Genomic DNA, 25,561 nt, shown 5'->3' on the forward strand with positions numbered 1-25,561 from the left:
GCATCAACGTGTGTGTCAAATGAAAATGTCATATTCATTGTAGAATGAATTGATGAAGGGCTTGACAATTCAACTTTAGGATCAAACAACTAGGTCAGTTCAGCAAAAAAAAGAAAAAATGTTGCCGCAACTGATGATTTGTTGAGCTTAACAATTTTTTTTTTATAAAAAAGAAAAAGAAAAATTGTGCTCGAGTACAAGAAGGGTCTACTCGACCATCAAGCATACATAAGATATAATTTTGAGTTTTAGAGGGTTGTTTGCTTCGCTTAGATATCCTAGGAGGGGGAAATGCCCAGTTGTTTAAAAAGAGAAAATAAAAAAAATAAATACAAGGGAAAGATGTACAAATTACTCCTAAGCCGGAAAATAATTTCGAAACTCAAGAGTTGGAGGCAATCGCTAAAGCATAAAATATTTGTAATAAGGAGGTAAAAAATTTATTGCGGGTGAATAAAGACTTGTAACTTCTGAGCCATAAGTAAAACTTGGAATGCAACTCCTGTAACATCTAAGAGTGCTTTATCATTTTAATATCACTCAATCCAATTATATAACCATGGATTTGACTTGACTCATCATTCCAATTATAATAGGAAACGCGCTGGGTCGACCCGGATCATTAAACTAACCCAGATGGACATCCAGCTCAAGTCTGAAGGTTCAGAACAATTTTTCGGCCCAATCCAATCAAAACTCCAAACCAAGCCCATCTCTAGGGTTTGATAGTCGTCACAGGCTCCCAAGTCCCAACACTAATTTTGTCAAAAACTGATTTTATGATCCGGGGTAGCTCTCTCTCTCTCTCTCTCTCTCTCTCTTGCCCTAATCTCTGCAACGAACGCTCTCGCGCACGGAGGACGACCGACGAAGAGTTTTATGCACCCTTGAAGGCCGAAGCCTCAGAAATCTGTGAGTTCCACGCATACGCATGTTCGTTACTTCACCACAGTCGCTCATTACAAATCATCAATTTATGTTCACTTGCTTAGATTCAATTGTCTATGCCGTTCTGCTCGGCCCAATTTTTTTTTGTTTGTTTGTTTGGCTTTCATATATTTGATTCAATCTACGATCGAGACTGGTTGGCATGTTGATAGGTGATTTGATTCTGCGCATGTGGAAGATCTCTGCAAAATTACGTATTTCCTCATAGTTTCAGCTATACTTCAATGTCCCCATCCCTAACTTGAGAAAAAAGTTTGAGTTATTGACAGGATTGTGGATTGTTTTGAAGGTATAGTCATCGTTATTGTTCAAACTATGGAAAAGTTCTTTTGTTTTCCCTTGGGGAAAATTTGCAAGTGCTGTTCTTGTTCTTGAGAGATAAAGTCGGTGTTTTTTGGCTTTCAAAATCAAGAAAGTTACATTTGAAATGCTAAACAAAAAGTTTCTGATAGCTGGATAAATCATTTACACTGTATAATTACTTTGGTTGATATTGTATATTGACATCACAATGGCATTTAATAGCTCATGTCAGCATATAGGTGCCGTAGCTTCATGGATTGATTTCACAGTTTAACTGATACTGATACAGTGCTTGGATCTCTCGACTCGTTGGTCCCACTTTGTGCAACCTCTTTTATTTACACTGAGTGTCTTCTTAGCTGACCTTCACATAAATTGAATTCAGTTACACTATTCAGATAATAATTCCTTATATATTCCCTGGTGATGGTTTCCAGTTTCAAGAGTTGATTTTTATTTGTGTTGAGAGCATTTGAAGATGGGTATTTCTAGGGAGGATTTGATTTTTGAGGAGTCCATTTGTTAAAAAGGGAGGCCAGGTTGTACATTGGTTCTTGGTCCATCATGATATAACTATGTCTGTTTGTGCATCCATTACAGGAAAGGTTTTCAAACATCCTGCAAAAACTTGTGAAAGATCATCAAGAGCTTTATAGGGATATCGCTGGCGGGCCTTGCAGGAAATGGATCCTGGTCGCTATGGTCTTCAGCAAGGATGGGATAATAACAGCGTAATTGTGGTTTCCTTCTTAATCACCTATATGGGATGATAAACAAGAATTTAGGGCTCATGTGATTGTCCATTTTTTTGTGGCATCTCATCCTTAAAGTACAATGAGAGAAAGCCGTGGGGCAGTAAGGATATGGAATGGATTTGCCTACCTCGTAGCATAATTATTTGTTGCTGACATAGCTTATTCTCTTGAATCCACAGGCTTTGGAGGGATATGGTGCAGTGCATGAGCCAAACTTCCGGTGAGTGCTGATCAATGCTTGTCACCACAAGGGTAATTTATTTGCTCATGGGTAAAGTGTTGGTCAAAACACTAATTTCGTTCCCCCCCCCCCCTCCTTTTTTTCCTCAAGAGAAACAATGTGTTGCTAATCATATATTCTATTTTATTATTATGGCATGGTTGTATTTAATTTCCTAAGTGTGATGTATTTTCATTATTTATTTGCAATTTGCTGTTCATTTTCTTGCGTCAAATGCTTTACATTTATTTTACATCACATTTTTCCTCTCTTGTTCCACCTGATGTTCTTTTGGCAGGGTTGGTGCTTCATACGATGATAGGAGGTTTCTAGATGAAAGGTTCCCTAGGGATAACATATATCCGAGGAATGCCTTCCACCGAGACATTTTGGAGAGGGAACCCTATCCACCTCCACCTCCTTCTATTGGTCTTTGGCACCAATCACGAAGAAGAAGTTACGAAGAAGAGTATTCATTGGAAAGAGAATCTAGACGACATGAAAAGCCATATCTTGATTCGTACCATGAGATGGATACTTTCCATGAAGCTGATAAGTATCGCGAAATTGATTCATTCCAAGAATATGACAAGTTTCGGGATGGGTACCATAGTATCGATAACTATCGTGATCATGGATTTGACAGGCCAACTAGATTTGGGGGACGTGACCGTGATGATTACTCATATGATGATTATGACTATAGACCTCGCGTGTCCCATCAAAACAGGGAGAGTAGCCGCGAGAGGGACTATGATTATGGCAGGCACAGTTATGATTCTGATTATGATAGAGGTAGTAGGAGAGAAAGTAATTGGAGAAGGCGCGAGTCCCGTGATCGCGAGCGTGAGAAGAGATTGAGTCGGGAAAGAGATCAAAGTCCTCATAGGAAACATGACCGTTCCCTATCTCGTGGACGTGATGATCGTCCTAGATCAAGATCTCCTCGAAGTCGTAGCCATGGTCGTGGTCATCGAGAGGACAGCTACGATGACAGCCGGTATGAGAGGGTTGAGAAACGTAGGGATCGTGAAGAGAAACGTCAGCATGAGCATTATTCTGTGGTATGGAATACATTGACATTCCACTATTTTTTATGATGTCTTTGGACTCGTATGATAGAGAATTTTTAACGGGAATACTGTTCTCATGCAGGCTCCATCTGCAACTGTTGTTGTGAAGGGTCTCTCACAGAAGACTACTGAGGAAGATCTTTACCAGATTCTTGTATTCCCACACAGCCTTGCATCCATTGTTTGAAAATCAACTTTTTTTTTCTATAGTCATTTCTGTGGTTGACTTCTTTCCTCATGATACATTTATTCAACCTTTATTCAGGCTGAATGGGGACCGCTTCGCCATGTTCGTGTGATTAAGGAGCGGAATTCTGGCATCTCTCGTGGTTTTGCTTTTATTGATTTTCCTTCCGTGGTACTTATCATGCATGTGTTTTCATTTTTTTTGTGTTTTTGCTTTGTGAATGGCAAATAAAGAAGCTTATTGTTGAGATGCAGGGAGCTGCTCGTACAATGATGGACAAAATTGGAGATGAAGGTCTTGTTATAGATGGGAGGAAACTTTTCTTTGAGTACAGGTATCTTTTCACAGATATAGTTGGGAAAGAGATACTCCATTGTGGATCCAGTTTTACGATAATTATCAGTGTAGGGTCGAATTTTGGGTCTTTTGTAAGAGTAAGAAAGGGTTGGGGCTGTGGCATTGTTTTCCTAATTAGGAAAATCATATGACAATTTCTGATCATATCATTTGATTCAGTTCACAAACACACCTATTCGAATCTATTGGGTGAATCAAATTCTGCAAGAATTGACCATGTACTGTACAAATCTCATTTGAATGTTGTGGTTTATGTTTTTCAATTTTTATGATTGATGATTGGGAAAGTATTCAAATCCAACCCATGTCCAAAAAATCCAATTGATTATAGTCAAACCTGGCTATTTAAGTCCAGATTGATCTAGCAGTTAAAATATGGCTTGCAGTTGTATACATTTTCTATGAATGTTATTTCTCCCTATGATGAAGATATTCTTCTGTTATGTTCTATCTTCTCCTGTCCATCTGCAATCATATTTATTGCTTCTGGAAAAAATGCTTTCTGTTGCAGTAGCAAGCCAACTGGAGGGGCAAGTGGACATTTTGGACAAGAAAATTCTGCAAAATCAAGTCATGTTAACCATAAAAGCATTACAGTTCCATCTGATTGGATGTGCACCATCTGTGGTTGTGTCAATTTTGCCCGTCGAACATCCTGCTTTCAGGTTTTTTCCCCTTATCTACTATAATTGTTAAACATCTTGTATCGATTTTTGGCCATGTTTAATGAAATTTCTTGTTCTCGTAGACCTTGGTTAAGGGATGGAAATGTGGTCAATGATGAATTGAGATTTCTTAATCTGATCCAAACATGTCCCTCATATAGCGTCAGAATGCCCAAATGGAATGTTTAGATTCCAACCTGATTTTAGAATTTTAATCATTTAGTTATTTATTGACTGGTGGGCATTAGGCCATCAAAGAGCCTAATCTGGATCCATCTCATTTACAATTATGTTTCTTTTACTAATTTTGTTTTTTTTGTTTTTTGTTTTTTTCTATTTGATGCATGTTTTTACCTGTAGTTTTCTCTCTCCACCCCCATTCCCCACAAACAAAAAAGGGACCAGGATTGCCTAAATGGATCCTAATATGATCCTCATATAGAGTTGGAATGCCCAAATGGGATGTATAGATCTTTGTTTCAACTTCCCAACCTGATTACAAAATTTTAGTAAGTTATGAATGGACTGGAGTACTGTTAGTGTTTTATTTTTGTGGTTTGCCTTCGATGCATGTTTTTAACTATGGTTCTCTCCTCGCACCCTCTTCAGTCCCAAACTATTATATATATAATCTCATTTTTTTTCCCATCTGAATTTATGGTATTCTGATCATTGGACTCATTTAAATGGATGACATGTCCCAACATTTGTTTATACATACTTCTATTTGGGGATTTCTTCCTAAGTTGTAGATGTGGGAAGTTACACTTCTTGGACAGTTGGATATCAGTTTGGATTCCATACGTGCAGAACAATTTACTTTGTTTTGAGGTCATGTGACGAATCTCATGTACGCATGGTGCCACAACCACTTTGTTCCTGGCTATGGTTATATTTGCTACAGAGTTGTCATCAGGGCTACACAGACTAGATATGCTGTTCCTTCTTTCCATGATTGACTTGTAGATTGCATTGTTATGATTTGCATCATTTTGTTCCAACCAAGCTTTGCTGCATAACAGTTGGATGGGGTTGAATTTTTTGCGTAACCAGGATCTTTTGTGACACGTTTTCTGTGTGATTTGCAGCATTTTGTTCAAACCTATCTTTTGCTGCATAACAGTGGGATGGGACTGATTTTCTGCTTAACTGGGATCTTTATTTTCCATATTCAGTTGTATCAAGTCTCTGATTGTATTTCCTCATGAAATGCAGTGCAACGAGGGGCGGACTGATGATGCTCCACCAGCCGATATAGCATCATCAAATCCAACACCCTTAGGAAGGAAAGGATTGGAGGCAGGTTGGTTTTCGTGTGTTGCTTTGAGCTGAACACAGGTCATGTTATATTTGCCACAATCTGCTAAATATATATGTTATCAGGCCCTACACATGTTTTAGTTGTTCGTGGATTGGATGAAAATGCTGATGAGGAAATGCTTCGTTATGAATTTTCCAAACATGCTCCCATTAAGGTATGAAATTCTATGATTAGTTCATTGCCTGTTAGGTTAAAGATTCAGAAATGATTTTTCATGTTGTTAATTTTGAAAATGAAAAAAGGGATTGTATCATGTTTTTTCTTTTTGCTCAAGAGCGTGTTTGATTTGGCTGTTAATGAAAATAGTGGAACTGCATTTGGTTAAGATTGATCCAAGTTGCAATTTGTTAATAACAATAATAATTAGTACTATTATTATTGAAAAGTGGGTTATACCCAATAATCCATGTTTTCATTGGTATCCAAAAAACTGTATTTGAAAATCAAGGAAATATCTTAAAATTAAGGTTTCTTTTTTTGAGTTTTAAAGAAGCTAACTGTTTATTTATCTGCAGGATCTGCGCCTTGTCAGAGACAAATTTACTCATGTTTCAAGGGGATTTGCATTTGTGCATTTCCATTCGGTAATGCTATTTTTTATTGTTGATTGAAGCAGTTAGATGTTGCCTGCCCTTATTTTGATAAGCAAAGAATTTTATTAGAAGAGAAAGATTCAACGTAGAGGAAAGGCACTTCCAAGTTCCAACCAATAAAGGTAGGAAAAACAATAAGAAAAAAAAATATCCATGATACAGAACTAGTGAATTCAAAGCATGAGTTAAAGAGATACCTCTAAAGAAACCATTTGAAGAAACCAAAGTGACACCTGAAATTCCACTTTATTCCAAACCTGATTAGGAGAAATAGCAATACCCTTGAAATTCGAGCAAAGCAGCAATACTCAAAACTCTAGCATTCTTCCCCAACCATATGGCACTAAATAATTGTAAAGATTGTACACCTCAATATCTTTTTCCTTCCCAAAAATCTCAAAACAGAGTACAAGGGCCACACGGAGGAGGACAAGCCCAACTCTCTCCCAAAGACTGAATGGATTATTGAACATATTCCATGAAAAAAGACAATTAAGAACAAATGTGAACAAATCTTCTCACTTTGATAGTAAACATATATGATGACAGTTTCTTATTTGGCCCTCTCCTCTGAAAAAATAATTTGTGTTGATTTTATTTAAGATTGCAGCCCATTTGAAAGCCTTTATTTTTTAAAAAGAAAATCTTAGGGCCCATTTACTGGTGGAAAACATTTTCTATTTTCCAATTTTTAGTTTTCCAAAGAAATGTAAAATTTCAAGTTATTTTGTAGTTTTCCAAGATTTGTATAAAGAGATTCAAGATAAAGAGTTTGTCTAGTTGTGCAAAGAAATTTTTTTATTTTTATTTTGTAGATTAAAAAATAATTACAAAAATTTAAATTTGTTTTCCAATTTTCCACACACACACACACACACACACAGAGTATGTGGAATCATGGGTTTTGGGGCTTGAATTTGTATTTTTTTGGATTTGGAAGAAACTCAATGCACAAAGTCCAAGAAGCAAATTCTATGCTTCCATATATAAAGTAAGTGTAATAATAAAAAAGATGTTTCTCCAACTTTTCTATATAAATTTGGAAAATTGGAAAACAAGATGTCTTTTTCATAATTATTTGAAAAAATTAGAAATGAAAAGTAAACCTAATCCCACAACTTGATGGTGTCAAAACCTTTTATTATTGTTCATTTATTTCATATAAATGTTGTAAAATTATAAAAAGTAACTAATTTTTAAATAATTTTTTATAAAATTAAAATAGAAAATGAAAACTATTTTTTTCGATATGTGATGTGGGAGAGAAGGGAATGCTATAATTGGGGTTTTGAGTAAGACAACCTCAACTAAACGGGCCCTTAGTTTTCCAACTAAAGGAATATGAGAGGAGGATTAGCTCTAGAAACATGAGTCAAACGCGCAAAAAAGGACATGCAAAGAAAGTCCTTAAAACAATCCAAATCCCAACTTCTTCTGATCTTTCCCAAAGATCCATGAAAGAGTAAGCACATTCAACAGCAAGATTAAATCATTTGCGTCATTCGCCTGCTCATTCAGGTTCCTCACAAATGATATTCCAAGATTGGAGTCCTTTTATTGGAAAGGGAGTCTTATTTTCAATGATAAACTGTTATTATTGGCCCTTATATTTTTTCCTTCTCTTCAGGTGGAGGATGCCACTAAAGCTCTTGAAGCAACCAATGGGACAACTTTAGAGAAGAATGGGCAGATTTTACGTGTAGCTTATGCAAAGAGTATTCTTGGACCAGGATCGGGGGCCTCAGGATCTTCTCAGTCTAGCAGCCTTGCTGCTGCTGCAATTGAGGCAGCTACATTTGCTCAACAGGTAGTTCTTCAACCTTTGTCTTGGAAGATACACATACAAACACACATTTATGTGTGTGTGTGTGTGTGTGTGTATGTGAAGGAGTTGCGTAGGTTTTTTAAAAAAGTTAATTTATTTTTTTAATAGATCCTTCGCTGCTGGTTCTACTGCTACTTTTTCTTTTGGAAATAAATCCTTAATCAACCTACCAGATATGTAATCACTTGCTAATGACATTACAAGATTCTTTACTACTGTTATCTGCTGCAAATCTCTTTTTTAGGAGCTCTTCTGGTGATGCTTATAAATTCTTGCAACTTGATAACAAAACATATGCTTGAATATTTGGGCATTACACCTATGGAAGATGTGATAAGGCATGGTGGCTAAAATGGCTTGGAACTTGCAATATAGATCAATTAATTAACTACTGAGAAAGAGTGATTTAGCAGATGTTAGAGGCGGTAGGAGGGGAGGGTTAAGTGTGGAGTAACATAGGCTAAGATAGTAAATAAGGACTTGGCTGCATTCCAACATTCAAGATATTGGCCTAGTTTATGTAAGGACCTTTTGGTCGCGTATAGTTTTCTTTTTGGAATTGTCCTTGGTAGTTGATAGTGTGTGCAGTGTGATGGCAAGGAACTAAGAATGCCTGACCAGTAACTTTGCTAAGATGCTGCTATGATTGAAACCTTCAAAACCTGGAAATTCTAGTGAAAGTACTGCATGCTGGGAAACCAATGTAGGTCAGTGCAGCTTCAGTTCGTTTCAAAAGTAACAGTTTTTATGTCAATTAAGTGGTTAATTGGTGGAAGGACCCTTTGGTTGCGTACAGTTTTCTTTTTGGAATTATCCTGGTAGTTGATAAAATTTGCAGTGTGATAGAAGGGAACTAAGAATGCCTCACCTCTAACTTTGCTAAGCTGCTGCTATTATTGAAGCCTTCAAATGGAAGGAACCTGGAAATTCTAATGAAAATACTGCATGCTGGGATATCAATGTAGATCACTTTAGCTTCAGTTTGTGGCAAACGTAACAGTGTTTATGTCAATAAAACCGTTAATTGGTGCTATTTCAAGCAAGAATATATAGTATTGGTGTTATTGCAAATACTTGGGACATGTTTGATCTGAATCCGTGAATAAGTTTGCACCATTTAAGATATTAATGCATGACTAAACACTTGTAACCAGAAAAATAACATTTTATTTGTTAGTAAAAAGAATACTGAAATATAAAGAGAGAGCATGTGGCAAGACATGACAATCCAGAAAGAGTACTTGTTGAAATCTGTTTGTGCAGATTAATTGCTCTAGATCTTCCATTTGCTGGCCACATTTGGGTTTTCCTGGAAAATTATAAAATAAATCTGATTGATGGTATATATTGGAATAGTCAAAGGACCCTCCCTAATTCTACCTTAATTTTTAGGTGCATTATTTAACAGGCAAATTGCAGCACAACCTTATCATATTCTCACACTTTAATATATGCTGATCTTCAGATGAAGTATTTGGGGTGGAGAGTGTATCATTTAATGTGATTGTGCTTTGCCATTGTTTGATGTGTTTGGTCGGAAAGGTGTTGCAGGAGCCTTTGCATGAGTTATAATGAACAAGACTGGAAAGCCTTGATTTATAAACTGCTTTTTTATGTATGTATTTATTATTAGTTTTATTAACTTTTCTTTTGCTGACTTCTTATCCTCCTCTATTTTTATCATTGTCTCTTGAATTTTTTTTCTTTTTATTTTTTGAAAAAAGTGATATGATTTTTAACAATTTCAATGCATCATTAAGGCCGGCTATGGTACTATGGTTGTGCTGCACTGTTATGTGTTCAAGCTATTCTGATACTGTCATGTTCTTTTCTCACCTATTGTAATTAGTTGCAAGCAGATTTGATTATTACCTACCTTGAGCGCACGTATTTATTACTATATTGACATGATTTTAAGTTGAGTATATGCTTATGCTGGTCCTTCTGTCTTTTTAGTATGATGCTGTTGGATGGGCTCCAAAGGAGTATAATCCCGATGACAAACAGTCCACTGGTGGGCAGGAACAAGGTGGTGAAGACCAAGCTGTTCAACAAGTTGGTTCAGCTCCACAATCTGGCTTTGTGTGGGATGAGGCATCTGGATATTATTATGATGCTGCCTCTGGGTTTTACTATGATGGGAATACGGGTGAGTGTCCTGTTGGAGAGTATTATGGGGAAGCTGTCTTTGAAACTAATATGTTTTTAATAATATTGTTTCAACATATAATTTTTAAATTATATTTGTAGAGCTAGAAACATAATAATTTGTTAGGTCTAGGCTTTAGGACATATGACATTGTTTGTAGTACAATAAATGACATGTTAATGCTGTATCTCTATAATTAACCCTATGTTTGGGGAGGCCTTGGATTTGGATTTGTGTGGATTTGGATAAAACGTAATACAAAATTATATTGAATTTTGTTGTCCAGATTCACCCAAATCCAGAACCAATGCCTGAAATCCATACTCCCAAACACTGCATAATAGGTTTATGAGTCTTGCTAGTTGTTTGGCTGTGTACTTCCCTTTTGTATCCATTTTGATCTAATATATAACTTCTACATTTTTCTGGAAAAACATCTAATTGCTAAGCATCCAATTTATTCAGTCTTTCTAATTATTTAAAGTGCCTTTTGGCTGGGCTTCTACAATTTGGTTGGTCTCCTTAAGTATGTTCTCTCCTGGACCAGTTTCCTTTTGGATGTTGAGAAGAGGGAGGGAAAATCCCCGTCTGCAATGCTTCCTTTGCATTTATTCTGTGTGGTGTTCTGGTTTTTTTTTTTACTAGTAGTTACCTGTAAATTGTATAACTAGTTTAGAATAGTTTAATTGCTTTAGTACACTCTTTCTCCTATCAGTCCTTTCCAGAGCATCTGCCCTGTTGGTGTGATGTAATTCAATGTTTCAACTTTCAACTGAACACTGCCCTTCAATTTTCAAGCTGAGTTTCCGTGTTTGCTTATAGGTGATCGCCTATTTGTAACTTATGGAATAGGTGAATATTTGTACAGGTTCCTTATATGTACATAAATTTATTTTTATAAATAGCCATTTTATATCTTGTTTAAAATGCGTTTGTCTGAGTTACTTGTTCAGCTTTATTGGTCCTTTTGTTTCTCACTTACATTTTATTTCCTCATAGGCCATACTTAAATCCTTAGAGATAAATTTTTTCCATTTTTATTGTTTGATAAGACATTGATATATAACATTATTTGTCAGTGCTTATTTGAGAATCTTATTGATTTCCAATGGTTGATAATGTTTCTTAGTTGCCTTATTCATCCTTCCACTATGCAGGTCTATATTATGATGGTAACGGTGGAACTTGGTATTCTTATGATCACCAAACTCAACAGTACATTCCCTGCACTGATCAGAGTGACAATAAATCATCTGGAAAACAGTCTGGGCCTTCCAAGGCATCAGATAGTACCAATAATAGGAAAGTAGTAATATCTGCCCCAGCTGCTACCATCACTTCAACTGAGAAGTCTACCTCCTTACCAGATGCTGTTCAGGCAGCTGCAACAGCTGCAATTGCCGCAGAAAAGAAAGAGAAGGAGAAGTCAAGAGAGATAAGGCTTGCTTCGAAGAGCAGTATTCTGGCCAACAAGAAAAAAATGAGCAATGTATTGACAATGTGGAAGCAGAGGAGTCATGAAGGGCAAGCACCACGTGTGGCTCTTGATGACAGCCAAATATCTGCTCCAGCTGATGACAGACTTAGTTCTGCTGGAATGCCCTCAAAAAGCAAATTCAAATCTGATGTCATAACTACAAAGGAGAACATCACATCCAGTTCAGGGTTTACTAGTACCACCCCTACTACTCAACCTGTTGGTTTGGAGTCACAGGTCAAGCCAAGGCCTGTGAGCAACAGCCTGGGGGGCACTGTAATGGGGGTAATTAGGGGCTCAGGAAGAGGTGTTGTCAAGTCAGATACTCTGTATTCAGGATCTTCAGGGGGAGTCTCCACCTCTTCAGCTGCAGCTGCATCCACCACAGTTTTGGCATCATCAACAAATATGGATATGCCTTCGGCCATGACCCCCTTCAGAACAGATGCATCAGCATTGGGTTCTTATGCATCATCTGCAGCTGCAGGGAGTGGCAAGAGGAGATTTTCTGAGATGCCGTCACAGCCAGCTTCTAATTATAAGGAGCATTCGCAGACTACCTACAGGGACCGTGCAGCTGAGAGGAGAAGCTTGTATGGTTCATCATCCTCTGTTGGAGACGACCTATCTGTGCTTGGGATTGCGGATATAAGTAAGCTTGCTTAATGATTTTTTTTCGAGTCAAATGCCCTTTGATTCTGTGTTTTGTGCTCATTATTCAAATCGATACTTGGGCTAGCAAAAAAACATCTTAGGTGCCTTCTAAGATTTCCTTTGTGGGTAGTCCTGGGTATTTTGTCAGTATTTAGTTAAATAAAAAATTCAATTTATCTGAATTCATGATCATGATATCATGATCATGGCCCCATTGGTTTCTTTCTCTCTCTCAAAATTTGAATTGACTTGTGAGAAATCCTGTGTTTTACTATTCCTAATCTGTCAAGATCGAGATTTGGCATTCAAAAAGGGGTCTTTTGATTCAATGCCTTTCCCCCCTGGTGTTGGGGGAGGTCGTGGAGCTGGTGATGTTAATAGCAATGTTCAGAGTTATGAGGTGATTACAGCAGACAAGGCAATTGATGAGAGCAATGTGGGCAATCGAATGCTTCGCAGCATGGGTTGGCATGAAGGCTTGGTACAGTTCCTTACTATTGCACTTCAAAATCCATTTTAAATGTTGATTCTTCCGTTAGAAGAGATTGAAGTCTATCCATTCTTAGTAAATGAATCTGCTGGCAGTGTTGATGTGCTAAGTAGTCATATTCTTATATTATTGAGGAAAGTATCTATCAATCATATAAGTGAAGGACATAATTGCGATTAATCTAATTTCAACATCATGTAATTTTTTTTACTGCTAGATTGTGGTACTTCCTACTTTGTTCTCGATAGACTTCTGTTTTAGCTAATTATATGTGTATGTATGTATATAGCACGCACATGCACACATTCCCTCTCTCTCTCTCTCTCTCTCTCTCTCTGTGCGTGTGTGCATGCCCTGATGCATGTGCTGTTTATTAATTACTGTGTGCACGTTTCTGTATTTTCTGGTTTGCATGCTTGAGCTGAAGTTCCAAGTTCCTCATTTTTTCAGAGACTAGTGATGATCAGTGGGCATTTCATTTCTTTGTGTGCAAACAAGGGGGCAGGTTTCTGACATACCGATTGGGGGTGCTCCTTGTGTTCCTTTTCTTGTGTTGATTTGATATTGCAGGGATTAGGCAAGGATGGTAGTGGCATGACGGAGCCAGTCCAAGCACAAACCATGGAAAGTAGAGCCGGACTTGGAAGTCAGCAGCAACAGCAGCAGCAGAAGTTGGGTCCGGGCCTTGAGGTGCAGTCTGGTGATAGTTACAAAACCGTGATTCAGAAGAAGGCCCTTGCCAGGTTTCGGGAGATGTCTTAGGTACGTGCTGGTGGTGTGGATGGATTGTTGACCGTTCCTGGAGCAGCGTCTCAGCATATACGACCGCAGCCAAATCCTTTAAAAGGTGGGCCGGTGGGTAGGGGTCATGTAGACAAATGTGACAATGCTTCATTAAATCTGGAAGAAATATATATATAAATATATATATTTTTTTATAGCCAGCTCTAAAATTAAACTATGATTTATATTGTCGTTTGGTATGGTAAGCCGTGCCTATTGAGGTGTAGCCCAAAAACACGAGGCTGTGAATGTGTGGCTTGTGGTAGATTTGTAAGCGGGTCTTTAGTCTGGAATGCCCCAGCACAATTGTCTCCAATGTCCCCTTTCCTGTGCTGTCTTCTCACCCATCTTAATGATCCTAAAATTATGAATGCTAATTTGTCGAATTGGTGGTAGATGTCAGCATGACGATATTTTATCAACGTCATCAGAAGAGGTATCCGGGATGATGAGATGTGCACACCTACAAAAGAGACGCAAATGATACATTTTATGCAGGAACAGCATGGCTGTCCAACCATTCTCAAAAATTTAACTACATAATTTCTGCTCTACATTGAAACTGTTTCAGCAACTTAACCATGGATTCCTATTGCTGCCATAGCCGCTAATCCAGCTTGTTCCAACACTTGCTCCTTTTCCTAATATTTTTTTTAAAAAGTTTCGAACAAGGCCAAGTGAGCTGGAATTTGGGAGTATTTATGGCCAATTCTAGCAAATTTGATTCCTTAGCATTCTATTGACGATGGATGCAAATATTGGCAATGAAGAAGGCTATGAGCCTATGAAGTTGAAATCAGGTCTGGCTTCGATGCCAACAAGATTCTGGGAAACGCTATGAAGATTTGGCGAGGGCAAAAATTGGACAGATTTTTAGGGAGGATGAAATGGAGGGGCAATATGCTTGCACTCAAGATTGGGTTCTGTGCATATCTGTTTTCTATACACAACACGTACGTATACAATATAACGTTATAATATATTGGGTGGTATGGTTGTAACACACTATTCTGTAAGGTCTTGAATATTAGATTTATTTATGGTAGCAGTTGTTTTTTTTTTTTTGTGATTTTCCTGGGAGAGTGATGGGACCAACTGTTAGTGACCTTGGTTTAATCTAGCTCAGACTAATTTTGATTTGGTCAATTAGGTTGGTCTCAATTCTGGTTTTTGGGTGATAACCAGATTGGCTTAGTGATTGGTCTTAGTTGAACATAGTCAGACTAGCTAGTCAAGTCTGGATTTTAAAATGATGGAACTAACTAGTCCTAAGTTTATCAAATGTTTCAAAAAATAAATAAAAATAACTCTTTAACCCAAGCTAGGTAAACACAAATTTCTTGAACCCCTAAAGCCCTATTTGGATCAAAGACTTTACTGAGGGAAAAAAAATATGAGGAAACTTATTTTCCTTCTCCATTGAATGTTATCAAAAAAATAAAAGTTCATTTTAATATGATTAAAAATTATGAAAAACAAAATATTAATGATAAGTAAAATCAAATTTTTGTTTATGGTTTTGATATATTTTTTATTTTTCTCACTTTTCTTGATAAACGAATATAATAGTGTGGATTTTTTGACATTTTCCTTTCCATTCTTCTATATTTTCTGAGTTCTAAACACGTCTCGTTTGGAATTCAGAAAATATTAGGGAAAAGAAAAGAAAATATTAATGAATTTATATTTTTACTTTGGTTATTAAAGAAAGTGAAAAAGAAAATAAAATACATACTAAATTTTTATATAAAATTTTGATTTTACACATCATTAATATTTAAATTTTCTTAATTTAAGGTCATTAAAACAAAATTTCATTTTTTATAGCATTTAATAGAGGAGAGTTTCCTTCTTATTTTTTTGGATTACACACCGGGTATCCACGTGTCCGTTTTACGGTCCACGTGACTAATCTTACGCCCCTTGAAGTTGACCACACAATTCCAAAGGGAGGGTAAATTTAGGAGTTCAGGGGTGGAAACGAGCACGGGAAGGTTTAAACACCTGATCTCATGTGAGACACTCTCGCAGTCCGCACTACCACCTGAACCACACCCTGGGGGTAGAGTTTCCTTCTTATTGTCTTTTCTTTTGCTTTCCTAAAATTCTTGATCCAAATAGAGGGCGCATTTAGAACTTGAAAAAATCTTGAAGAAAGGAAAGAAAAATATAAAAGAATCTATTTTTTCATATTTAGTTTTTAAGAAAAGTAAGAAAAAAATAAAAAATAAATTAAATCAATGAATAAAAAATAATTTTACACACTATATTTCACAATATAGTAGAAAATTAATTTTCTTCTCAATTTTTTTTTTTCTTTTACGTTTCCCAACCATAATCCTTATCCAAACGGTCCATTATTTTTTGGGCACTATAAAAGCTGCCTTTCAAAGTCTAGAAAAAGGGGTAGCCTAGATGCTATGCTCCGGTGGCCTCCATTGACTTGGCAATCCGCTGCAGCAGTGGCCTCTATAGTAGCAATAATATTCATCTTCACCGTCAAAATAATCAATCTTCACTCTAAATTGTTGCTTTAGAATTTAGAAAGCAAAAGAAAAGCATTGTAGTAAGAGGAGTTTGGGCTTGGCCTCCTCCCCTAAATAAGCCTTGGTTGAGATGTGTGATGTCCTAATTTTCATATCATTTTTCTTTTATATAAACATTAATCAATAAGTTAATTGTTTGTCACGTTACAAACTCTAATATCATATCAATATAATCCGACCTAAAATAGGGTACTGGGTAATCAGACTATTTCATACAAACATACCTAACAACGAAAGTCAAAATTTATATATCATCCAGAATACAGATACCAGAGAACTATCCATTCATATATACACATATTTATACACATCCCCAAAATCAACAACATAGTCCAGGGGATTACACAAACACATCCCCAATACAAAACATTTATCCTGACTATCAGAGTACTAGCTCCCCTCTATCTCGGAATTCTATCTCCTAGTCTATCACGGTTTCCTGAAATATTTAAATATTTGGATGAGACACTTTTCAATAAGACGGAATAAATTATTCACAGTGTGTGACAATATGAGTTTAGTTATATCATAATATACTTATTTAAGTGATTACATCATCTGAGAAAATATACCGATATGTACTCATAATCATATAGATATAAAATATAATTTCATAAGTTATCTTATCATTTCTTATACTTACACATATACAACCAATATTTATCAACGAAAGTTTCCGAGGATATGGGAGATTACACGCTCATACATGTAGTGCCCCTCTGCTCTGATATCGTTTGTAACCTTACTCGATTAACTCAGGTGCAGCTACAACTGATACTTATCAGGACACTCACCTTACTTAGTAAGCTCTTAGGCGGAGAGTTTTACTTTGCCCTAATTATTTTTGCCATTAAATTTACATTCTTTCATTTCTCATTTTCATTTCACAATCTAATTCATGAGTGTCCACCAGTAGCAAATACACATTTTGTCTGTAACTCATGGCTGTCCTGAGGATATTCATATCATCAGGCTTTCCCCCATGACCGGGTTGTGCGGCTCGAAGGTTGGACCTAACCGCAGTTGGCCTACCCTGTTAGATAAAAAATAATGAAACTGTCTATCTGTAGTACGATTGGCCTGCCCACTCCTGGTCCGGACGACAGGTGGCAAAACTACCATTCTCACTAACTCAATCGACTGCCACACCACACTCTCCACGAGATCGTGTGGTTACACTAACACCTCGCTAGCAACGATACCATGCTCTCTATCCAACTCCAGTCCATCAGGGTTCTTATTTTAACATTTCAATATTCGCATTTTAGTATTCACATTTCAGTATGTTGGTACATTTCATCTCATAATAGTATATATCTATTTCACTTATTTCAACATTTCTCAATAAAGCATATCGATATTTCTTATTTCCTCATTTATCATAGAAAACATTTCTATCTATCTATCTATATATATATATATATATATATATATATATATCATATTCCATCATTTTCTAGTAAAACACACATTGGTATATCACAATTATAAACAGAACGCCCCCTTAATTTCGTTTCTCTCTTTCCTCTCTCTCTCCTCACGACCTTCTCTCTCTCTCTCTCTCTCTCTCTCTCTCTCTCTCTCTCTCTCTCTCTCTCTCTCTCTCTCTCTCCTCATTTTCTCAACGAATTCTTGGCTTATTGAAGAACGGAAAATACTGTTGGGTTCCATTCTCGACCACCAACATTTTAACTGGAGTAGATTTGTGATTAGGGCATCGTAGGTACTACTCTTGGGACAAGGTAAACCCACTCTCTCTCTTCAATTTCTCCCCAACATTTAGCCAAATCGATGATCAAACACAAAATATTTGTAATTCTGGGGTTGAGTTGATTGAATTGAGGAAAATGTGATTTCAACATTTTGAGCTCTATACGCCGCGGGCAAAGGTTTAGAGATTTTTAACAGGCCTCTCAGTAAGCAGGTAAGGGGAATAAATTATAACATTTATTTTTAGAAATTACTGGTTGAGTAAATATGTGAAAATGAGAATATGATATTTTGCCTAAGATTATTATGATACAAATCTCAAATGAAATTGTGTGGTTTATGATTTATATTGGAAATGTGTTTGAAACCGGGTTATGTGATTTGCATTGAGAATAAAGAGACTATGATATATATATATATATATTGAAATGTTTTATGAAGAAGTGAAGATAATGGAAACCAGTTATGTTTTATATACTGAATTGTTATGATAAATGTGATATCCCGTGGAAAAAAGACTTAAAAGGATTAGATGTTACTACCCATATCAACAAGATGCACCTTTCTTTTCGGGAGCCTTCCTATAATGATCCGAAGAATAATGATATTTGAGTAATAAAGAGAGAGAAAAAAAATGCAAATAGTAAAAGAGGATGGCAGTAGACTTCCTTTCTTGACCTCTTCGATGAGGTGACATGGCTCGTTGAGAAACGTCAATGTACAAGTATGCTAAAATCGGATTTTTTTAGCAGAAATCACACAAGAAATTCTTTCTCTCTCTAGGTTTTTGTCCCTTCCTCCTTCTCTCTAAGATCTCGAACCGGATTCTCGCCGGTTCAACGATCTGAAGCCACCACGACTCTCCTGAAAAAGTTCTCTACAAACCTATCGAAGTGGATTGTCAGTGGAGCTACTTTGGAATTCATCCCTGGATTAAGGTAAGGTTTTTTTTTTTTTTTTTTTAATGTAAAATTTGGTCTTCCCATAGTTATAAGAAATGTTATTCATGAAAAAATACTGAAGTTTAGTTCTGAAGTTGTCGTTTTCAGGGTGTTGAATGGGAAACCCTGCGGGTGCAGAACGAGTGTATTTTAGGGGGTTTCTTCTCAGAAATCAGGTAATTAAGGAAATAAACTAATGCAGTTATTTTTTTTGCAAATTATATCATTATTTATCAATAAATTTATTTTCAGGAATCATGTATAATGTATATAAGAAGACTAATAAAAATGCATATTTGGGAAAATACTGTTATTATGTTGAAATGTATATATATTAGTATGATTGCCATAAATTATGATTTTAGAAGGGAATGTATGGTTTATTCAGCATTGTGTGGTATGAATATTATTTTACATGAAAAGTACTATGTTATGACAATTTTATGAATAAAGCATGTTTTCAAAGATTACGAAATAATGCAGTACATTATGATTTTAAAATACATGATAAATGAATTATTTATTCAGAATGATATGTATGAAATATTCGGTGCAAGACCATGATTGATAGTCGGCGCAAGGCCGTACATTATGTATGATTTCGGCGCAAGGCCGTATTTATGAATGTTCGGCGTAAAGCCGCAGATATGAAAGAAATCAGCGCAAGGCCATATGTATGTATGTATGATATTACAGATCAATATTTTTATGATAGACAAGTATATTATCATGTATTATATGTTAACAGAACCCGGATATTAGTTCAGTTCAGTTATAGGAGCACAGTACCGTTACTATACAGATCAGATTATTATGTTCAGATTTGTGCTAACCGCCCTTGCAAGTAGAGGGGGTGGGAGATGGATAGTCGATGTGGCTTTTAGTGTAGAGTTGTAGACGTCCACCTGGCAGTCCGGACCAAGGTGTGGCGGGTCCATCGTACTTATAGACATTTTTGACTTGGCAGTGGTCGACCAGCCATTGTCAGGTCCCGCCTTCGAGCTGCACAACCCGTCATGAGGGGTAATACATGACATCAACTAGCTATACATCCTGGGTAATATTTTAGTATTATCAGTTATATCAAACATTTCATGATCAGTATAAATTATTAGAAATTATGAAAGTTATGATTATTCAGATATGTTATCATAAATGTTTTCCAGAATATGAAATGTAATGTATATGTATTATAGCATCAAATATTCATGTTGTCACACAACTGTATTTAGTTTATTTTCCCTTACGGAAAAGTGTCTTACCCCCGAACTTAAATAATTTTCAGGAAACCCAGAAAGACAGGCGGATCGAGGCCGCTGTTGAGTCAGTTGTGCTACCCCGCTAGGAGGGTAAGTTTGAACTTGGATTAGGAGATTTTGATGTGGGATCCTAGAGATATTTTTGTATTTTTGGGAGATTGTATATAAATACATTGTTTTGGATTATAGTTGACTCTGGTATTATGTATGTTGTGGTTATGAGAATGATGATTTACATTTATTACTGCCTAGGTTCCGCTATGTATGACAGATGTCCTCATTACCCACGGGTTCGGGTTGACTATTTTACTTATTATGCTTTATTATATGATAAGATAAGCAGGTCGTTACACTTCCCATAAAAACTCCACGGTTAAGGGTGCTTAACTTGGAGTAATCTTGGGATGGGTGACCTTTTGGGAAGTTTTCTTAGAAAGTGTGTGAGTGAGAACAAAACACACTAAAAAATGACATGTGTTGGTCTGTGGGGCCAGTCATTAGTCCGATATGGCCCGTCCCTTATTGTCTGGTCCAGGTGGAGGAGGAGAGATACAATGCTCCCTAATAGACCCAGGTTGGGGTGTTGCAAAATGGTATCAGAGAAATTACCCAACCATAAGTGTGATGAGATTCATATCGCCAGAATTTGGAAATGTGGGTTCGCAACGAGGACATTGCGTTTTGTAAGTGGGGGAGAATGTGATACCCCGTGGAAGAAAGGCTTAAAAGGATTAGATGTTACTACTCATATCAATAAGGTGCACCATTTTTTTCGGGAGCCTTCCCATAAGAACTCCACGATTAAGCATGCTTGATTTGGAGTAATCTTGGGATGGGTGACCTTCTGGTAAGTTTTCTCAGGAAGTGTGTGAGTAAGGACAAAACACACTGAAAATGACATGTGTTGGTGTGTGGGGTCAGTCATTAGTCCGATATAGCCTGCCCCTTATTGTCTGGTCCAGGTAGAGGATGAGAGATGCAGTGCTCCCTAGCAGACCCATATCAGAGCGTTACAATATGAGATTTGAAATATGGAAAATGTTGAAATGTGGAATACAAAACTGTTTTATTGAGAATGATGAATTGTGATATATCAATGTGTATTTTACTGGAAAATGATAGAATATGATATATGTAACGCCCTGAACCCTTAAACCTGGTCTAATGCGTTATACTTGATTAAATCCTATTAATCCATAATTAAATCATGCATATGTAGCGGAAAACTTAACTATGATCATCAATCATAAAATATAAATACCAGAGTTTACTAATTATATCCATATTCCATAATAGCCATCCATCACCTGTACTCCCATATACACACATATCTCCAAAAATATACAATATTCGTAGACACCAGTATATTTCACAACCATTCATACCTTAGAAAAACTTTAAAACATAAAAATGTAAAACATAACTTATATACATCCCCAAAATATCATCAATAATATTTATACTCTTTTCTTTATCTAGAACCCCAAAAATGCTATTAACCTCGAGCTTCTCTAAGCTCGTTTATGTGGTGACCCTGAAAAGAATAAATTCGTAATCGGGTGAGACACATCTCAGTAAGGGAAAGAAACAATATATATTAAAAATAACGAGTGGTCAACATGAGATTGTTATCAACATTTTAATATCATTTGCAAACCATTAACATAAATTTTGAAATCATTTTCTGAACCTAATCATACACAATCCAATATTTACCCATGAGACTACCCAAGGATGGGGATGATTACCTGCTCATACAAGTAGCACCCCTCTGCTCTGATACATTAGCCAACTCAAAGGTCACAACTGAAGCATACTAGAGCACTCACCTTACTTAGTAAGTCCTCAAGTGATAGTTTAACCTCGTACTCACACAGTTCATACAAAGGTTTACTAGCGAAGGCCCCCAAGAATAAGGAAATCTACTCGCCCATACAAGTAGTTTCCCTCTACCCTAGTGCATTATACAGCCTACTGCTATATCTGATACTACTAATGCACTTGCCTTTCTCAGCAAGCCCTCAGGAGAAGAGTTTGCCCCGCCCTAGCGTAACAAATCTCTAAGATTGAAATCTTCATATATCTTTGCTTTGAATCCTCTTAGACTTAAGTTTCAATATTATTTAAGCTTCCACATGTTTTGAACATCTTGGTCCTCTGGAGCTTTCTTTTGATCACCTTTTTTATAGAGTATACTTTATGGTACTTGTGATCTTGAACTTTCATTTCTTTGAACCTTTTAAACTTTGTCAAAAAAGGTTTCCTAAAATATCATCACTTAAACAACAACTTGTTAAATTAACTTTTATTTGTTATCATCAAAACAAGATTCGAAAGCCATGTTAGGCCAACAATCTCCCTTTTTTGATGATAACAAATAAGAAGCAATGATGAGAGAATCTTGATAAGGCTCCCCCTTACAATAAGCATGCCTTTTAACAATTATGAAAAATGATGATTTCAAATATAAGTAAGTTCAAAATGCAATAAGTCACAATCAAGTATATTATGTTTTAAATCATTATAGCTTATATCAGCATATATGTTTATGGTCTCATTCTTCTTATGCTTTTATTTTTCTCATTATGCTCATTTTTGCTTTTACTCCCCCATGCTATCTCATGCCAAGATTAAGTGTTTTACATATTTTCTACGCTCTCATGTTCTCATGATTGCTCTCTAAGATACTCTCTTCTCATGTTTTATCTCTAAAATATCTCTCCCCCTTTGACATCAATCAAAAACAAATGAGGAGCATAGTTACAAAGAGTCTTAGGATAGCACATAAAAGGCATAGTCATATAGTCATTAAAAATTATACAAATTCATAAGCAATGGAGTTACAAGACAAACTAAACAAAACAAAACAAAGACTAAGCCAATACATAGATAAGACTTTCACAAAATAGATCCAGTATCAGCATTATCATCATCATCATCACCATCATCATCAGCTTCATCTTCCTCTTCATCACCCTCCTCACTGCCTTCCTCAGATTCTTCATCAGATGAAGCATCACTTCGAGGGGTAGAACTGGTACCTATGGGATCAACACTACGAGATGAGCTAACCCTATACTGCTCTATGCGAGTAAGGCGCTAGTTAAGTGAAGAGCAGGTAGTGTGGAGTGAGGATACATTCTCCTGAAGTTATTGGAGGCCTAAACGCATATCTCTTCTGAAAGTAGTGAATTCATGATGGAAATGGATAAACCAAGAAGGAGTGTCAGCTAGAGGTCCTTGGTCCTATTCTGGAGGAGGAAGAGGTACAACTGCTGGCCTTTGAGGTCGTCCTCCTTTCAAAAACCAACCCTGATCATGCTTTTCATATCCCATTTGCTTAAAGGTTGTGTAAGTGAAAAAGTCATACTTAGTACGCTTGATGAACAATTCAATAGGGGTAGTAACCTTGAGTTGAGCAAAGATAAGGTTTAGAACACCACTATATGGAAAAGTGACTCGAGTAACTTCCAATTTAGCACACATCCATTTCAAAATTAGGCTAAAGAGATCAAGTTTCTTCCCTTTTAGCACACACCAAAACACAAAGCAATCTACATAGGAGAGGTGATAGGATGTAGTTTATAATAATTTTCTGAAGTATTTGAGCTTGAAGATTCAGCTACTTGTACAGGCCAAAGTAAACAGGTTCCTCTACCATAGTCAGTGGCAAAAATTCTTCGGGTGTGAAACCTTGCTCTAGAATCCATGTTTGAGCAAAAGCTGGACATTCAAATTCTCCCGAGGTAATATACAAAATAGGAGCCAAGGTTTGTGGAGTTAAGACGATCTTCTTCCCTCTAACCTTAGTGGTAAGGACATTTTCTCCATAGATCATATTTGCATAAAAAAATTTTACTAAGTTGGGATACAATCCTTTGGATTGATAAATTACAAAATTCTTCCAACCGATATTCCTAAACATAGGTAGGATTTTTGGAAATTCTGAATCAAAGAAGGAGGTATCTATGACCTTACCAAAAATTGGGTCTGTAGAACAAAGATGAGAGTGGTATTGATGCTTCGATTGAGGAGTTATGAGCCATTGTTCTATGTTATTAGGATCTCTCCCTGAAGAAGCTCCTCGGTTTGCTGTAGTTTTTGTGTGAGGCATCTTTGATTTTGGAGGAATTAGCTAAACAGCCAATGTGAAACCCTAGAAACCGTGGGAAAAGGTGTAGGAGAATGATTGGGAGGCTTTGATTTAAGGGATTTGGAGCTAGGAATCAAGGGAGGCCAAGAGTTGGAGCCTCAGGTAAGTGATGGAGCAGGGTTTAGTAGTCTGGAGTCTAAAGAGTTAGGGTTTCGCGCTTAAAAATATATAAAACCCACGAGTTCAGGCACCTAAAGATTTGGCTCAATTGCCTGATGATTTATGAAATTAAATTCTCAGCAGGTAGTAGCACCTTAGTCACCTGAGGTCTGATGGCTCAAGCGCCTGAGCCTCTAATTTGCACTGTTCAATCGCCTGACTCCCTGAATCTTTTAAAATTTCCTTTTTTACTTAACATTGACTCTTCTTAAACAACTTCCCTACTATGTAACAAACCTAGTGCTCTTCTTATGAATATAAATCTCTCTTCAGGAAGGGGTTTTGTGAAAATGTCCACCCATTGGTCGTTTGTATTTATAAATTCAATTAATGTCTTTTTTTTTTACATGATATCTTAGAAAATGGTGCCTTATGTCAATGGGTCTAGTTCTTAAGTGTGATATTGGTTTTTTAGCGATGTTTATTGCACTAATGTTATCACACTTTATTGGTATGCCTAAATATTCTAGATTATAGTCCTTTAATTATTGTTTCATATACAAGGTTTGTGCACAGAAATTTTCAACTGTCACATACTTAGCCTCAGTGGTTGATAAAGTTACAAAATTTTGTTTCTTGGAAACCCAAAAGACAAGAGACCATCCTAGAAAGTGACAAGTCTCACTTGTACTTTTTCTATTAATCTTACAGCTTGTATAATCGACATCCGAATAGCTAATTATTTTGAATCGGGTGTCCTTAGGATACCATAGTCCTAAATCAATTGTTCCTATTAAGTACCTTAGGATTCTTTTCACAACTATTTGATGTGAATATTTAGGTTCTGATTGAAACCGTGCACACATGCATACACTAAACACTATATCCGGCCTACTAGCTGTCAAGTATAACAAACTTCCTATTATACCTCTATAATATTTCATATCTACTGGTTTCCATTTTTCATCTTTATCGAGGCTTATAGAAGTACTCATGGGGGTACCTATTAGCTTACCACTCTCTATGTCGAATTTCCTAAGCATATCTTTTATA

The 25,561-nt window shown here is 36.5% G+C and overlaps 1 protein-coding gene across 4 annotated transcripts; it reads left to right on the forward strand.

Annotated features, from left to right (window-relative positions):
• Positions 1-655: 655 nt before the first annotated feature.
• LOC131163760 (SUPPRESSOR OF ABI3-5) lies at positions 656-14,113 on the forward strand. Of its 4 annotated transcripts, none has more exons than XM_058120492.1 (16): positions 656-912; positions 1,852-1,982; positions 2,186-2,226; positions 2,525-3,290; positions 3,382-3,453; positions 3,565-3,657; positions 3,741-3,820; positions 4,355-4,508; positions 5,724-5,811; positions 5,892-5,983; positions 6,345-6,413; positions 8,050-8,229; positions 10,204-10,396; positions 11,554-12,525; positions 12,818-13,008; positions 13,588-14,113. In XM_058120492.1, exons 2-16 carry the CDS (start codon positions 1,935-1,937, stop codon positions 13,777-13,779), a joined length of 3,231 nt encoding a protein of 1,076 aa, XP_057976475.1. In that variant the 5' UTR covers positions 656-912; positions 1,852-1,934; the 3' UTR covers positions 13,780-14,113. The 4 variants fall into 4 exon arrangements, with proteins under 4 accessions (XP_057976475.1, XP_057976478.1, XP_057976476.1 ...); XM_058120493.1 differs by having other exon boundaries at positions 753-912; positions 4,358-4,508; XM_058120495.1 differs by lacking the exon at positions 12,818-13,008.
• The last annotated feature ends 11,448 nt before the right edge of the window (positions 14,114-25,561 follow it).

The sequence above is a fragment of the Malania oleifera genome, chromosome 9 (genome assembly GCF_029873635.1).
Source record: "Malania oleifera isolate guangnan ecotype guangnan chromosome 9, ASM2987363v1, whole genome shotgun sequence".
In the NCBI taxonomy this organism is placed as follows: domain Eukaryota; kingdom Viridiplantae; phylum Streptophyta; class Magnoliopsida; order Santalales; family Ximeniaceae; genus Malania; species Malania oleifera.

Bases quoted from the DNA above. Each gene is read 5' to 3' on its own strand.
- LOC131163760 (XM_058120492.1), top strand. From the start codon at position 1,935: ATGGATCCTGGTCGCTATGGTCTTCAGCAAGGATGGGATAATAACAGC. The intron at 10,397-11,553 runs GTGAGTGTCCTG...TCCACTATGCAG, and splicing joins TTACTATGATGGGAATACGG to GTCTATATTATGATGGTAAC. The intron at 12,526-12,817 runs GTAAGCTTGCTT...TAATCTGTCAAG, and splicing joins GCTTGGGATTGCGGATATAA to ATCGAGATTTGGCATTCAAA.